The following is an 18589-nucleotide window of genomic DNA, read 5'->3' on the forward strand; positions in this document are numbered from 1 at the left end:
TACAGCTCCTGTTTACTGTAGTACCGGCAGTGACCACACCTGTATATAAGCCTTGAGCATGCCTCTGTACCCCCAGTCTTGAGACTACCCTACTCCAGTAAATACCTGTTGATTGTTAAGTTACAGCATCCGTGTGGTTATTGAAAAACATCATACTCTCAGAATCACGGATCTAACAGTGGCGACGAGTGTCGATTCGAATCTACCTGCAACTCTGTATTTCCCTTCGAGGATTCGCTCCGGGAGGGCGGTGGAAGAAAGTCGAGGCCAGAAACACGGGCGTCGACCACGAGCAACCGCCCAGTCGTCCGGCAGAGAGTGAACATCGCAGGGGAGGCTGTGGAGAGCCGGGCTTGGTTCCCCAGCCACGACGATCAGCAACAGACTGACGACAGGTACCAGGTACAGCGCAGACCCTTCCCGGACAGCGGCGGCTGGAGCCGACCGACGGCAGAGAAAAAGCCGAGCAGCGTCGACGGGGTAAGATAGAGGGTGAAGCGCACAGGGCGCAGCCGGGGGTTGAAAACCGAGCGGCATCGAGGAAAAACAAAACGGAGAGAGAGAGGGTAAAGCAACAGCCGGGTTCAGGACCGAGCGGCGGAAACGGGAAAGGCGCACAAAAAAAAAACGCGCAGAGCGCAGCCAGGGCTCAAGGGCTGAACAGTGTCCGCGGGGAGAAGAAGGGAGAGCGCGGGAGACGCCATTGAGCCGCGGAGAAGAAGGAAGAGCGCGGGAGACGCCATTTTTAGAAGCCGCAGCGGAGAAGAAGGGCGAGCGCGGGAAGAAAGGAAAGCACGAGAGATGCCATTTTGTGCCAGCGGAGAAGAAGGGAAAGTGCGGGAGACGCCATTTTTGACAGTTAAATCACACCCAGGGATGCCGAAGAGTGGCAGTATCTCCATGTTCGAAAATGAAGTCGAAGATTGGGCGACATATGTGGAAAGTATTGAGGTGTACTGCAGGGTGAATGAAGTGCCAGATGCTAGGAAAGCACTGGTTTTGTTAAATTCCATGGGTGCAAAAACTTATGGGTTACTGCGAAACCTAATAACCCCAGAGAAGCCTGTGAATAAGAATTTCGAAAGCATAGTAGAAATCCTACAGGACCACTTAAACCCCACACCGCTGCTGATAGCAGAACGATTTAAGTTCCATAAAAGGAACCAACACAAAGACGAAAGTAATGCTGAGTACTTAACGGAACTGCGCAAGCTATCGAAACACTGCCAGTTTGGAGTGGGACTAGCAGATACGTTAAGGGACAAGTTTGTGTGTGGGCTTCAAAGTGAAGGAACCCAGAAATGGCTTCTATCAGTAAAGGATCTTACGCTGGACAAGGCTTTCAGTATGGCAGTATCACACGAAGCAGCCGCAAGGGGCGCGGCAGAGATACAACGGAGACCGCAAGAATATGGCACCAATGAAATGTCCTATGGAACAGGGAAGTGTTATCGCTGCGGCAGAACAACACACGACCAGAAGGATTGTTGGTTCAAGGACCAAGTGTGCAGACAGTGTGGAAAAGCAGGACACATAGCAAGAGTCTGCAGGTCTGGGAAGAAAACCAACAGCAAGAAATCTCCACAGGAGAAGTACAAAAAGGTACACAAGGTGATGGACAGTAGTTCAGACGAACAGAAAAGTGACACAGACTCCGGAAGCAAGGAGCTGGGTTGTCTGAAACTACATAAGGTAACCAAAATGGAGGATCACCAGACTATCTGGGTCACACTCAAGATAGACGGAGTCCAAGTGAAAATGGAATTGGACACAGGTTCAGCCCTAACAGCATAAACCAAAGGGACCACAAGCGGCTATTTTCACATATACCCTTGAAAGCTACAGAGATTGTCTTGAAGACGTACACAGGGCAAAAAGTCTACCCCAAAGGAAAAATAAGGGTGAAAGTGATATACAAAGGCCAGGAAATACCTAAAATGGACTTATATGTATTGCCAGATGGAGGACCACCACTGCTAGGACGTGAATGGATCCGGAAGATACAATTAGATTGGCATTCCATACAGGCACTGAAGGTTGAGGCCAAAAAGGATGACAACGTCACACCTGGACGACTGTCAAAAATGCTAACTGACGCAAAAGAAGTGTTCCAGGAGGGACTCGGAACACTAAAAGGCATAACAGCAACGATTAAAATAGAGGAAAATGCAAGCCCAAAGTTTCTTAAGGCCAGACCAGTGCCTTATGCGATCAGACCAGCCGTCGAAGCAGAGCTGGAAGGGTTGGAACTTTCAGGAGTACTGTCCAAAGTAGACTGGAGCGAGTGGGCTACACCCATCGTTCCTGTAATGAAGAGGTCGTTGAGTAATACGCCTGGGGAACCAAAGAAGGTCCACATCTGTGGGGATTTTAAGGTGACAGTGAACCCAGTCCTTCACACGGTACAATATCCACTTCCACGAATTGAGGATATTTTCGCCTCGCTATCTGGAGGTAAACGCTTCACCAAAATTGATCTAGCCCAGGCGTACTTGCAAATGGAGGTAGAAGAAGCCTCGAAACAATACCTCACGATCAACACTCATAAAGGTCTCTATCAATACAATCGGCTGGTGTTCGGGGTAGCATCGGCTCCGGCTATTTGGCAAAGGGCGATGGATCAAGTCCTGCAAGGGATTCCAGGGACCCAGTGTTATTTGGACGACATCCTGGTCACGGGCGAAAATGACAGTGATCACCTCGCCAACTTGGAGAAGGTGCCCACCAGATTAAAGGAATATGGGCTACGAGCTAATCGCCACAAGTGCGAGTTTTTCCAGAAGCAGATCTCGTATTGTGGCCACGTCATCGATGAAGAGGGGTTACATAAGTCCCCTGAAAAGATTGAGGCAGTAGTCAAGGCTCCAGCACCGGAAAATGTGTCACAACTGAGGTCGTTCCTCGGGCTGGTAAAGTACTACCATAAGTTCTTACCAAATTTGTCCACGGTATTACACCCACTGAACACCCTACTGCAAACAGGGGTACCATGGAAGTGGAATGACGAATGTAGACGAGCTTTCCAGAAGTGTAAAGAATTGATCACATCAAAACAGGTGTTGGCCCATTTCAACCCAGCACTACCAATTCGTTTGGCATGTGATGCATCACCCTATGGTACTGGAGCAGTGCTGTCGCACAAATTCCCAGACGGGTTGGAGAGGCCAGTAGCCTTTGCGTCTCGGTCACTAACCTCAGCCGAGCGCAACTACGCCCGGATTGACAGGGAGGCCCTCAGCCTAGTATGGGGAGTAAAAAAATTCAACCACTATCTGCATGGGCAGAAGTTCACCTTGCTGACTGACCACCAACCACTTGTCTCCATCTTTAATCCTAAGAAGGGCGTTCCAGTGATGACTGCACAACGGTTACAAAGATGGCCCCTGTTTCTAGGGGTGAATCAATATGAAATAGAATATAAAGGCACGAAACAGCATGGAAACGCTGATGGGCTATCACGCCTGCCACGGCCTACTGTGGAGGAAGCACCAGCAGTGGACCCTATCGAGATATTTTATTTGTCAATAATTGAACGATTGCCAGTAACATAAGAACATAAGAAATAGGAGCAGGAGTAGGCCAATCGGCCCCTTGAACCTGCTCCACCATTCAATAAGATCATGGCTGATCTGATCCTAACCTCAAATCTTCTATCACTCTGCATCCACCCGAACCCATGTGATCTCCCGGGAGAGGCGAAAAACCAGATAAAGACCCAATGGCCAATTTGGGAGAAAAAAATCTGGGAAATTCCTCTCCGACCCATCTAGGCGATCGAAATTCTTCCAGGAGATCACTCTGTCCCTATATTTTCTACAGTACTTACCTTCTGTAAAGACGATCTCCACCCCAGCCAGGAACAGGAATAAAACCATCTCCTGAAATCTAACACAGAATTAGAACACAGTAGGAGCAGAACAAGGCTACACGGCCCCTGGGCCCACTCCACTACCCATAGGGCCATGACCATTCCGAACCTAGACTCATGTCCAATTTCCTGCCCGCTCCCCGTAACCCTTAATTCCCTTTACTTCTAGGAAACTATCTATTTCTGTTTTAAATTTATTTAATGATGTAGCTTCCACAGCTTTCTGGGGCAGCAAATTCCACAAACCTACCACCCTCTGAGTGAAGAAGTTTCTCCTCATCTCAGTTTTGAATGAGCAGCCCCTTATTTTAAGATTATGCCCCCTAGTTCTAGTTTCACCCATCATTGGGAACATCCTCACCGCATCCACCCGATCAAGCCCCTTCACAATCTTATATGTTTCAATAAGATCGCCTCTCATTCTTCTGAACTCCAATGAGTAGAGTCCCAATCTACTCAACCTCTCCTCATATGACCACCCCCTCATCCCCGGGATTAACCGAGTGAACCTTCTTTGTACTGACCCGAGAGCAAGTATGTCTTTTCTTAAGTATGGACACCAAAACTGTATGCAGTATTCCAGGTGCGGTCTCACCAATACCTTGTACAACTGCAGCAATACCTCCCTGTTTTTATATTCCATCCCCCTAGCAATAAAAGCCAACATTCCATTGGCCTTCTTAATCACTTGCTGCACCTGCATACTAACTTTTTGAGTTTCGTGCACCAGGACCCCCAGATCCCTTTGTACTTCAGTACTTTCCAGTTTCTTGCCATTAAGATAATAACTTGCTCTATGATTTTTCCTGCCAAAGTGCATAACCTCACACTTTCCAGTATTGTATTCCATCTGCCAAATCTCTGCCCACTTACGTAGCCTGTCTATGTCCCTTTGCAGGTTTTTTATGTCCTCCTCACTCACTACTTTCCGTCCCATCTTTGTATCATCTGCAAACTTTGATATGTTACACTTGGTCCCCTCCTCCAAATCGTTAATATAGATTGTAAAGAGTTGGGGACCCAGCACTGACCCCCGCGGAACACCACTAGTTACTGGTTGCCAATCTGAGAACGAACCATTTATCCCAACTCTCTGCTTTCTGTTAGAGAGCCAATCCTCCACCCACGCCAGAATATTACCCCCAATCCCGTGATTTTTTATCTTGAGCAATAATCTTTTGTGTGGCACCTTGTCAAATGCCTTTTGGAAGTCTAAATACACTACGTCCACTGGTTCCCCTTTATCCACCCTGTATGTTACTTCCTCAAAAAACTCAAGCAAATTTGTCAAACATGACTTCCCCTTCATGAAACCATGCTGAGTTTGTCCTATTAAATTATGTTTATCCAAATGTCCCGTTACTGTCTCCTTAATAATGGACTCTAACATTTTACCAACCACAGATGTTAGGCTAACAGGTCTATAGTTTCCAGCCTTCTGCCTACTACCCTTTTTAAATAAGGGTGTTACATTAGCAGTTTTCCAATCTGCCGGGACCTTTGCTGAGTCCAGTGAGTTTTGGAAAATTATTACCAATGCATCCACAATCCCTACCGCTACTTCCCTCAAGACCCTAGGATGCAAGCCATCAGGTCCAGGGGATTTATCCGCCTCGAGTCCCACTATTTTACCAAGTACCACTTCCTTAGTGATTTTAATCGTATTTAGTTCCTCCCCCCCTAGAGCCCCCTGTTTGTCCAGTGTTGGGATATTCTTAGTGTCCTCTACTGTAAAGACTGATACAAAATAATTGTTCAGTGTTTTTGCCATCTCCATGTTTCCCACCATTAATTTCCCGGTCTCATCCTCTAAGGGACCAACATTTACTTTAGCCACCCTTTTTCTTTTTATATAGCTATAGAAACTTTTACTGTCTGTTTTTATATTTTTTGCTAATTTACTTTCATAATCTATCTTCCCTTTCTTAATCAATCTTTTAGTTATTTTTTGCTGTCTTTTAAAGACTTCCCAATCTTCCATCCTCCCACTAGATTTGGCTACCTTATATGCCCTTGTTTTTAGTCGGATACTATCCTTAATTACTTTACTTAGCCACGGATGGCTATCTTTTCTTTTACACCCTTTTTTCCTCAGTGGAATATATTTTTTTTGGAAGTTGTAAAATAACTCCTTAAATGTACACCACTGGTCATGTACCGTCTTACCCTTTAATCTATTTTCCCAGTCCACTCTAATTAATTCCGCTCTCATACCTTCATAGTCTCCTTTATTCAAGCTCAGCACGCTTGTTTGAGATCCAACCTTCTCACCCTCTAATTGAATATGGAACTCAACCATGTTATGGTCACTCATTCCAAGGGGATCCTTTATTAGGACATTTTTAATTAATCCTGTCTCATTACACAGGACCAAATCTAAGGTTGCTTGTCCCCTGGTCGGTTCAGTTACATACTGCTCAAGAAACCCATCCCTAATACACTCAATGAACTCTTCCTCAAGGCTGCTCTGCCCAATTTGATTTCTCCAATTAATATGATAATTAAAATCCCCCATAATTATAGCTGTTCCCTTATTACAAGCCTCAACTATTTCCTGATTAATACTCCGTCCAACAGAGTTGCAACTGTTCGGAGGCCTATAGACTACACCCACTAGTGTTTTTTTCCCCTTATTATTCCTTATCTCCACCCAAACTGTTTCACTATCCTGCTCCTTTGACCCAATATCATTTCTCTGTATTATAGTGATTTCTTCCTTTATTAACATAGCCACCCCACCTCCTCTCCCTTCCTGCCTGTCCTTCCTGATTGTTAAATAACCTGGTATGTTTAATTCCCAGTCATGGTCACCCTGCAGCCATGTTTCTGTAATGGCCAGAAGATCATACCCATATGTCATTATTTGTGCCGTTAACTCATTCATTTTGTTACGAATGCTACGTGCATTCAGATAAAGAACTTTCAAATATGTTTTGTAACACTTAGTTCCTGTTTTTTCCATTTTTAGTACTTTACTTTTTACTCCATACCTTCTGTCCCTTCCTGACACATTCTGTTTTTTAATTCCCCCACTGCTACCTAAGTCTATGACCTTCTCTGTTGTCATTTCTATTATTTGCTCTCTAGAAACCTCCCCCCCACTAATTAGTTTAAAGCCCTCTCTACAGCCCTAGTTATATGATTCGCCAGGACTCTAGTCCCAGCACTGGCCAAGTGGAGTCCGTCCCAACAGAACAGCTCCCTCCTGTCCCAGTACTGGTGCCAGTGTCCCAAGAAGCAAAACCCATTTCTCCCACACCAGTCTTTGAGCCACGCATTTAACTCTTTAATTTTATTTATCCTAGCCAAATTCGCTCGTGGCTCAGGTAATAACCCAGAGATTATTACCCTTGAGGTTCTGTTTTTTAATTTGACCCCTAGCTGCTCATACTCCTTTAACAGAACCGTCTTCCTTGTCCTATCTACGTCGTTTGTACCAACATGGACCACGACAACTGGATCCTCCCCCTCCCACTCCAAGTTTCTTTCCAGCCCAGAAGAGATGTCCTTAACCCTGGCACCAGGCAGGCAACACAGCCTTCGGGACTCCCGCTCTTGACTGCAGAGAACCCTATCTATCCCCCTAATGATACTATCCCCTACCACTACAACATTTCTTTTTACTCCCTCCACTTGAATGGCCCCCTGTACCACGGTGCTGTGGCCAGGTTGCTCATCCTCCCTGCAGTCCCCGCTCCCGCCCTCACAGGGAGTAAGAACCTCGATCCTGCTGGACAAGAACAAGGGCTGCGTCTCCTTCAACACTACATCCTGGATCCCTGTACCTTCCTCACTCGTAGTCACACCGTCCTGTCCCTGACCACGGACTACATCTGCAGTAATTAACTTCATAGGTGTGACCATCTCCTGAAACATAGAGTCCAGGAACTTCTCCCCCTCCCTGATGTGTCGCAGTGTCTGAAGCTCGGTCTCAAGCTCCATAACATGGAACTTGAGTTCCTCTAGCAGCAAACACTTGTCGCAGATGTAATCACCGTGAGCCTCAATGGGGTTCACCGGCTCCCACATCTCGCAACAGTAACACATCACCTGCTCCATTCTATATAATTAATTTAATTTCTTATTATTAGTTATGAAGACCCTGCCCGGATATATATGATAATATCACACCACTATTCAATAGGACTTACCAACTTAAAGGTATAAAAAAGAGAAGGAAGAAAACCAACCAACCAGCTGATCACCAACCTCCTCCTTGAATACTGTCTGTGGAGCCTGTTTGGTTGACTCGTCTCGCTGCTCCGCCTCCGCAGTGCTGTCTAAGCCTGGGAGTGGGGAACAAAACAGAGCAAAAAACATACCCTCACCTCCCACTTATCCGAACTCTCCCACTTAGCAAAACTCCAACAGCACTCAATGCACAAAGCACTCCGTGCACTGCACTAGCCCCTCCCCTTTTATACCCAGATTCTACTTCCTGTTTAAACTGCCCAAGAGTTTTAAAAACCCTTAAAAAATTAAACTTACTTCAAATAATTGACTTCTTAACACACTAAAATTCACAAAATACACTTAAATGATTTTTCTCCCACTTAGCAAAACTCCAACAGCACTCAATGCACAAAGCACTCCCGAACGCGGATATAGAGAAGGAGACCCGCAATGATCCGACACTGTCTCGGGTATATGATTTGACGGTGAGGGGATGGCCAACACATGGCGACTCACTGTTGCCAGCATTCTCATCCAGAAGAGAACAGCTGTCAGTATGCCAGGGGACAGTGATGTGTGGCTCCCGAGTGGTGATTCCACCCAAGTTAAGGGAGAGAGTGCTAAATGAGCTTCATGAAGGTCACCTGGGAGGGGTGAAAATGAAAAGCCTTGCTAGGGCTTATGTGTGGTGGCCGGGGATTGATCAACAAATCGAGGGCCTAACCAAGAACTGCTCAGGATGCCAGAAGGTCCAAAATGCACCACCACATGCCCCTCTACACCCATGGGAGTGGCCCTCCTCTCCATGGCAACGGGTGCACATTGATTTTGCTGGTCCATTCATGGACTCAATGTTCTTAATAGCAGTGGATGCTCACTTGAATTGGCCTGAGGTGATAAAAATGTCCTCAACCACTACAGAGAAAACGATTGGCAGTCCTACGGACCATATTTGCCAGGAACGGCTTGCCAGAGCAGATCTGCTCTGATAATGGACCACAGTTTGTGTCCGAAGAGTTTCGGAAATTTATGAGAAGGAATGGGGTCAGGCATTACACATCCGCCCCGTATCATCCAGCCACAAATGGATTGGCTGAGAGGTTCGTACAAACCTTTAAAAAGGCGATAAAGGCCATGTGCGACGATGAAATTCCACTACAGCATAATGTGGACAATTTCCTATTAGCCTACAGAAATGCGACAAATGCAGTCACCAACCAGACCCCGGCCATGATGTTCTTTAACCGAAGGTTGAGATCTCGTCTGGATTTGCTCAGACCAAATGTGCGAAGAAATGTTGAGGATAAACAATTCCAGCACATCAATGAGAAGCCGACAAGGAGCTTCAATGTAGGACAACCAGTCTTGGCCCGTGACTACCGAACAGAGAAATGGCAACCCGGAACGATATGCACAAGGCAGGGGCCATTAATGTACACAGTGGATGTCGGGGAGAACATTGTGAGACGCCACGTCGATCAGATCTTAGCGTCACAGGAACGAGTCAACCCCATGTCTCGAGTACCTGGGGATGAACCTGACACAGCGGTAGCATCTACTTCAGAACCAGTAGCAGTGGAAACCGATGAACTAACCGACGAAAAGGGGCCAGAATCGCCTCCGCACCAAGAACAAGAACCTCAGGAAAGGCGCTATCCCGAAAGGATCAGGAAGCCGCCCCAAAGACTGAATCTATAAATGGACTATTGTTGTTTAATGTACATGTTAAAGTGTTAATTGTTATTTGAATATTATGGGTACTGCTAATCTAAAAGGGGAGGAATTGTAGTGTATGTACCTTTAAGAGAGAACTACTTTTACAGCTCCTGTATACTGTAGTACCGGCAGTGACCACGCCTCTGTACCCCCATCTTGAGACTACCCTACTCCAGTAAATACCTGTTGATTGTTAAGTTACAGCATCCGTGTAGTTATTGAAAAACATCATACTCTCAGAATCACAGATCTAACAATACTGACCAGGTATGCAGGTTCAGTTCCTGGTGGCTGCTGAATGAACTAATCTCAGTGCCCCTGATTAAAGAGGGGCAATCCAACAGCAGCTCCCCCTCCTGATCTCTCCTAACTGGTGCTGGATATTGAGTGAGCGCAGGATCCAAATTGGCCACGATGCATTCCACAGTCAAATAGCCTACCGACCGTGTGGACACACACTGACACAGACAGACATTGACAGACACACACTGACAGACACAGACACAAACATTGACACATACAGACACTCACACTGACACAGACACACACATTGACACATACAGACACACACTGACACAGACACAGATACTCACAGACACAGATACTCAGACAGACACAGACACACACACTGACACAGACACACACACACTGACACAGACACACACACACTGACACATACACACACATTGACACATACAGACACACACTGACACAGACACAGATACTCACAGACACAGATACTCACAGACAGACACACACACTGACACAGACACACACACAGACAGACAGAGACACACAATGACACAGACACACACACAATGACACAGACACACACTGACACAGACACACACTGACAGACACAGACACAGACACACACTGACAGACACACACATTGACACAGGCACACACACACTGACACAGACACACACTGACACAGACACACACACTGACACAGGCACACACATTGACACAGGCACACACACTGACACAGACACACACACACACTGACACAGACACACACTGACACAGACACACAGTGACACAGACACACAGTGACACAGACACACACACACAATGACACAGACACACAGTGACACAGACACACACTGACACAGACACACACACTGACACAGGCACACACACTGACACAGGCACACACATTGACACAGGCACACACACACTGACACACACACACTGACACAGACACACACACTGACACAGACACACACATTGACACAGACACACACACTGACACAGGCACACACACACTGACACAGATACACACACAGACACACACAGGCATTGACACAGACACACACACTGACACAGACACACACATTGACACAGGCACACACATTGACACAGACACACACATTGACACAGACACACACACTGACACACACACACTGACACAGGCACACACACACTGACACAGATACACACACTGACACAGACACACACAGGCATTGACACAGACACACACACACAATGACACAGACACACACGGACACAGACACACACATTGACACAGACACACACACACAATGACACAGACACACACGGACACAGACACACACATTGACACAGACACACAAGCGCAAAGACAATTGACTGACCAGCCAGGAGTGGGCGAAAATCAGGAGAAAATCAGAGAGCAGAAAAAAAACAGGTTATTTCACCGATGGGGTAAAACCGCAAGGAACCAGCGGTTGCCATGGTGAGCACCATCCTCCGCACGTGTTGTTTACCAGCGACAGGCACTTACCCTGGCAGTTTCTACCATTGGGCAGCAGCCGGTATCCGGACGGGCACACGCAGTGGTAGCTGCCCTGCGTGTTCCTGCAATCGTGTTGGCAGAAATTCCAAGTCTGGCATTCGTTGATGTCTGGAAGAAAAAAAAACACACGCCAATCAACCACAGCGCTGGGCACCCGCGGGTCACGTCACTCGGGATTCCGGTTCGCAACTGAAGTAACATTTCTTTCCCACTCCTTTCATTGGCTTTCACCTGCCCACCTTCTTTAATCGCACCAAGCGATACGTTACAACACTTCAAAAGTACTTCATTGGCTGTAAAGCACTTTGGGACGTACTGAGGTCGTGAAAGGCGCTATATCAATGAAAGTTCTTTTTTAAGTGAGGAGCACTGTGCTGAGGGGAGAGGAGGTGATAAAATAATAATTCCCATCACGCTCTGCTTGAATTCCGCTCCTAAACTGGCGCATAACAAAAAGCGGTGGGTGGCGCAATGGGATAGACACCGCCATTCTGTGTTTAGATCCAGTCCAGACCGATGGGGCCCAAGGCTGTAATGGGCTCCTAACGTTGTATGAGTTTTAAGGAAAAGTTTAGCAAATTCTCTCACGGTCCCAAATTCTCACCGAGCACCCTGCGCCGAGACCGAAACTGGGAGCAAAAACCGGCCGACTGAATGCGCACAAAATGGGAACCGATGGTGCGCATAGATTGAGGAAACGTGACACGGGCCCGGTTACTGGGGTGGACACCCCCCCAAAAACAGACTTCCCAGTTCACGTGGCCTGCCAAAGGTAAGTCGAATGAAACTCCAGCGAGCTTATCTAACCTCACGTTATATATCCTGACCCTAATCTTCCAACTTAGCCTCGTACTGAACAATCACTTGCATTTTTTAATATACATAATGCTAATCTTAGTGTAGTGGTTATATTTTTAGATCAAAACAGAATGAATGACGGGTCTGTGACAGGCCCAGCCGTCTGGGGGCCTAGAGCAGCCCCTGAATCCCCAGTAAATTCGGCAACACCTCCCACCTTTGGCACTTGGCCGAGTCCTCACCCTCATAAAATCCTCCTCCCACAGGTAGCTTTGTGGACCAGCCAATCTCCTTAGCTTGACATGTCCATAGTCTCAGCACCCCAGGAGGCCCCAATGCCCCACTTGGCTCTCAACCATCTCTATATCTGTACGCAAAAATCACAAACCTGTTCCAAACCAGACCTTTTGTTTCTTTACTTGCCCCATATAAAATTCTTCGAGGGGTTGACAGGATAGATGCAGGGAGGATGTTTCCCCTTGTCTGGGGAGTCTAGAACCAGGGGTCACAGTCTCAGAATAAGGGGTCGGCCATTTAGGACTGAGATGAGGAGAAATTTCTTCACTCAGAGGGCGGTGAATCTTTGGAATTCTCTACCCCCGAGGGCTGTGGAGGCTCAGTCATTGAGTATATTCAAGACAGAGATCGATAGAATTTTTAATATTAAGGGAATCAAGGGATATGGGGATAGTGCAGGAAAGTGGAGTTGAGAATCATAGAAACATAGAAGATAGGAGCAGGAGAAGGCCATTTGGCTCCTCGAGCCTGCTCCGCCATTTAATGAGATCATGGCTGATCATCCAAATTTAGTACCCTGTCCCTGCCTTCTCCCCATATCCCTTGATCCCTTTAGCCTTAAGAAATATATCCAACTCCTTCTTGAATATATTTAATGAATTGGCCTCAACTGCCTTCTGTGGTAGAGAATTCCACGGGTTCACCACTCTCTGGGTGAAGAAATTCCTCCTCATCTCTGTCCTAAATGGCTTACCCCTTATCCTTAGACTGTGACCCCTGGTTCTGGACTCCCCGACCATCGGGAACATCCTTCCTGCATCTAGTCTGTCCAGTCCTGTTAGAATTTTATAAGTTTCAATGAGATCCCCTCTCATTCTTCTAAACTCCAGCGAATATAAGCCTAATTGACCCAATCTCTCCTCATACATCATTCCTGCCATCCCAGGTATCAGTCTGGTGAATCTTCGCTTCACTCCCTCCATGGCAAGAACATCCTTCCTCAGATAAGGCGACCAAAACTGCACACAATACTCAAGGTGTGGTCTCACCAAGGCCCTGTACAACTGCAGCAAGACATCCTTGCTCCTGTACTCGAACCCTCTCGCTACGAAGGCCAACATACCATTTGGTAGAAGATCAGCCATGATTTTATTGAATGGAGGAGCAGGCTCGAGGGGCCGAATGGCCTACTCCTGCTCCTAGTTCTTATGTCCTTATTTCCACCCCCCTTTTATCTTGCACCATCACCCTTTTGCCATTTAATCACCTGCCTTCCACCCTAACAACAACTTGCATTTATATAGCACCTTTAACGTAGTAAAACTATCACAGACCTTCCCTTTGGTTCTTCCCTCTCCTTCTCCCACATTTTCCCAGGCTCCGTACTTGCTTAAAAACCTGTTACATCCCTAACTTTTTCCAGTTTTGACAGAAGGTCACAGACCTGAACCGTTAACTCTGGTTCTCTCTCCACAGACGCTGCCTGACCTGCCGAGCGTTTCCAGCGTTCTCTGTTTCTATTTCAGGTCTTCACCCAGTTTGAGCAGTTGGATCTCAGTGTCCTAGGAGGCCTAAATTGACGGCACGAAACTCTCCCGTATATTCAGTGTCGATTGGGCAGTGTCGTTTCAAGAGGTGACAGCAGCGGACGGTGGGAAGTGGAACTGTCACACGGATGCGGTACAGTGTAGCAGTTCCGTGACATTAAAGGGGTTTTAATTGCAACACACGGCACGCTTTGCAGCGCACTGGAATTTCGCACGTGCCGACACCTCACTGAGAGCAAATGTAATCCCTTAATCACGGAGTTAATCTACTTGCACTGTCGATGTAAAGTAACCCATTTCAGTATTTTCTGCCGGTCAGAGTGCCTTCTGGTTGGTGCATTTCTGGGCTGGGCAGATTTGGTTGACCAATGGCGCCATCTGCTGGACAATGAAGCTGTAGCACTGCCAGTGGTTGCGGAGAAGACTGACCAATTAGGAACATAGGAACAGGCCATTCAGCCCCTCGAGCCTGTTCCACAATTCACTGAGATCATGGCTGATCTGCGACCCAACTCCATATACCTGCCTTTGCCCCATATCCCTTAATAACACTGGTTAACTAAAAAGCTATCGATCTCAGATTTAAAATGAACAATCGACCTCGTGTCAATTGCCGTTTGCGGGAGTTCCAAACCTCTACCACCCTGTGTGTAGAGGTGTTTCCTAACTTCACTCTTAAAAGGCCTGGCTCTCTAATTTTTGACTCTGCCCCCCTAGTCCGAGACTCACCAACCAGCGGAAATAGTTTCTCTCTACTTATCCTATCAGTTCTCCTTAATATCTTGCAAACTTTGGCCAAATTACCCCTTAACCGTCTAAATTCCAGAGAATACAACCCCAGTTTGTGTAAACGCTCCTCATAATTTAACCCCTGGAGTTCGGGCATCATTCTGGTAAACCTACGCTGCACTCCCTCCGAGGCCAATACACCCTTCCTAAGGTGTGGTGCCCAGAACTGCTCACAGTGCTCCAGGTGTGATCTAACCAGGGTTTTGTACAGCTGCAGCATAACTTCTACCCCCTTGTATTCTAGTCCTCTAGATATAAAGGCCAGCATTCCATCAGCCTTTGATTATTTTCTGTACCTGTCTATGACATTTTAATGATCTATGTACCTGGATCCCCAAGTCTCTTTGGACCTCCACTGTTTCGAGTTTTTCACCATTTCGAAAGTACTCTGATCTATCAATGAAATCCATTTGCCACAGTTTTGTCCATTCGCTTAATCTATTTATATCTCTTTGTAATTTTATGCTTCCATCTACACTGCTTACAATGCCGCCTATCTGTGTGTCACCGGCAAACTTGGATATGTGGCTCGCTATCTCATCATCTAAGTCATTAATAAATACGGTGAATAGTTGAGATCAACGTTTCTTCTAAGCCGCGCAGCTCTCTGCCGGCCCCGTGCAGCCCGGGTCTGGCTTTTCCAATGTTAAATTACGTGCATGCGCGAAACTGTGAATGGGCCAAAAACAAATTAGCAGGAACATTGGTTGAGGCCCCAACACCTGTCGCCCCAACACCTGGTTCCCCAACACCTGTCTCCCCTCTCCTCCTGCATCACCCTACTCCCTTTCATTTTCTTGCTGTTTCTCTTTTCTGACTCTTTCTGTCTCTGGATGCTGATGGAGCGGCTCTCCCTGAAATGTTACCTGTCTTTACTCTTTCTGCTGCTGATGGCCTTCTACATTATACTTGCGTTTTTCATTCTTATTTCGTTTGCAATTTTGTTTACTTTAATCTATTTTTTTTCTTCTCATCTTTATTCATCTCTTTCTCTTCAATTCTCTTACTTCCCCTTCCATCCTTTATTTTCTTACCCTCACGTGCCCATAGCCCTAAACCAAAAGTTAAGCACAATTCATACATTCAGCAACAAGGAAATCCCAGCCGACAATTTTTAGTTTCCATAGATATGTTTCTAAAAATGTATTCATTCATGGGATGTGGGCATCACTGGTAAGGCCAACATTTATTGCCCATCCCTAATTGCCCTTGAGAAGGTGGTGGTGAGTCGCCTTCTTGAACCGCTGCAGTCCGTGTGGTGAAGGTGCTCCCACAGTGCTGTTAGGGAGGGAGTTCCAGGATTTTGACCCAGCGACGATGAAGGATCGGCCGATATACTTCCAAGTCAGGATGGTGTGTGACTTGGAGGGGAACTTGGAGGTGGTGGTGTTCCCATGCGGCTGCTGCCCTTGTCCTTCTAGGTGGAAGAGGTCGTGAGTTTGGGAGGTGCTGCCGAAGAAGCCTTGGCGAGTTGCTGCAGTGCATCTTGTAGATGGCACACACTGCAGTCAAGGTGCACCGCTGGTGGAGGGAGTGAATGTTTAAAGTGGTGGATGGGGTGCCAATCAAGCGGGCTGCTTTGTCCTGGATGGTGTCGAGCTTCTTGAGTGTTGTTGGAACTGCACTCATCCAGGCAAGTGGAGAGTATTCCATCACACTCCTTACTTGTGCCTTGTAGATAATGGAAAGGCTTTGGGGAGTCAGGAGGTGAGACACTCGCCGCAGAATACCCAGCCTCTGACCTGCTCTTGTAGCCACAGTATTTATGTGGCTGGTCCAGTTAAGTTCCTGGTCAATGGTGACCCCCAGGATATTGATGGTGCTAAAGTATGGAATTATACTAAAGAGAAGTCCATTGGGAACAATGAAATAGTAAATCAGAATTTCTTGCCGAAAGCATTACCTACCTGTACACACCCCATTTCTCTCTCTGTATCCAGTGGGACAGGGCTTCCTGTTGTCTTGTATCTCAAATTCCCTATTCGTTTTCCACCCCAGCCAGGTGTAGAAGGGGTTAACCTGGTTCTGGCCGGTCTGCTGGCTGTGGCTGAACTGGCCAATGGAGACGAGCTGCGGCCTGAAGCTGGCGATGGTGCCATTATTCGGCTTAGGCTTTTCCAATCCAGCGCAGGACTTGGCATCGGCCAAGAGCTGCTTCCCGGGAGGACACAAGCACTGGTAGCTGCCGGCCAGGTTTCGGCACTGGTAGACACAGGGCTTGGGCAGCTGTTGGCATTCATCCACATCTAGTGCAAGGGAGAGGGGAGGGGGGCGGAGGTACACAGTGGATTTAATCAAGTATTTTTCATTGGAAACATCGGCAAAAACAGGAACACTATCTGACATGAATCAGTCATTCATGAAAGAAAGACTTATGAAATAATACTGAGCGGCCTGCGGGTGGCGCTGTCCAGGGAGAGTATAAATACTCGGGCACGGGCCCAGCTTGCGCAGGACATTCTTAACAGGAACTAGTGAAGGACACAACTAGACCTCCATGTTGTAAAACAGTTGATTAAAGCTTTGTTTAACGCTTAGACTGAGTGCCTAGTAGTTTTCTTACATCACTATCCACGCGGCGCACTCACATTTCCAGCAAGCCCTTAAGGACTCGAGCCTCCTTCTCTGCTGATTTTGAATTTTTAACCTAGACAGTGGCTAAGTCCACAAAGGGCTCCTCCTCCACCCATCGTCATGGCAAGACCCCTTGGTTGACAGGTGGTGCCCTGAGATCTGTCGGGATCCAAGGGTCTCTTTTCAAAACGCCTAAAGTAGAATAAATTAACTCACAGGCAATGGGCAGGTGGGTGTAAAGTGCTTCACAACATTCTCTAGTATGTATCAGGACCCCCTTTAAAGAGGCAGCGCTATCAGCAGCCCCCCTTAGAGAGGAAGCCTCACTGTTAATGTGACTTTTATTTTATATGGAGAATATTTATCCTCCTTTTCCAGTTGCCACAGGTCACACCTTCCACTGCTGAAAGCCTAGACTAGAGTTGCCAATGCTCCAGGATTGCCCTGGAGTCTCTGGTTAATCTGCACAAAGAAAATTTGTTTTTCCCCCCACCTCCTCATTTTCTTTGAACGCTTTTGTTTGTTAGTTATAAAAGTATTAGAGACGGGGGGGGGGAAATGAAGGCCGTTTGACTGACAGTCAAGAATCAGCCAATCGGATAACGAAGAGGTTGTCCGCTTTCCGATTGGCCGTGGGAAGCCGCCAGGGTGGACGTGTCGGCGACCAATGGCGGGAGCGTGTTTGGAGGCCGGAATGTCCTGTGACGATCCCTCCAGGAATACATCCAATCAGTGTTGGCAACCCCGGCCTAGACAGACAACCTGGTGCCCGGGCTCCACCGGTGCCACTTTACATCCCACCACTGGGGGGAGGGGCCGCGCGCGAGTGCGCCAGGGCAACGACTTTCCCTTGGACCTGGTTCAAAACAACAAAATGGTGGAAACTGCAGCACGACAACCAGGATTAGGGCCCTTCTGAGCCTTCCGTCCTCGATTCCTTCCCCGTTCCCCCCTCGCTCTCTCAGCCACTTACCAAGACATGGTCTTCCCATCCCCTGCGACCGGTAACCCCGAGGGCAGCTGCAGTGGTAACTTCCCACCGTGTTCTCACATTTCTGGTTGTAGCGGCACATGTGCGTCCCTGCTTTGCACTCGTCGACGTCTACAGGG

At 47.3% G+C, this 18589-nt stretch overlaps 1 protein-coding gene across 1 annotated transcript in view; it reads right to left on the reverse strand.

Annotated features, from left to right (window-relative positions):
* LOC147101676 (hemicentin-1-like) overlaps nt 1-18589 on the reverse strand; it is a 395279-nt gene that overhangs the window by 6139 nt on the left and 370551 nt on the right. The window contains exons 102-104 of the mRNA XM_085965457.1: nt 18453-18581; nt 16813-17151; nt 11523-11642 (exon numbers count right to left, since the gene is read on the reverse strand). Coding sequence (XP_085821583.1) covers nt 11523-11642; nt 16813-17151; nt 18453-18581 — 588 coding nt within the window. The remainder of the gene's footprint in view (nt 1-11522; nt 11643-16812; nt 17152-18452; nt 18582-18589) is intronic.

This window comes from Somniosus microcephalus, chromosome 23, assembly GCF_052327205.1.
Source record: "Somniosus microcephalus isolate GS21.2 chromosome 23, FLI_Smic_1.0, whole genome shotgun sequence".
Taxonomy (NCBI): domain Eukaryota; kingdom Metazoa; phylum Chordata; class Chondrichthyes; order Squaliformes; family Somniosidae; genus Somniosus; species Somniosus microcephalus.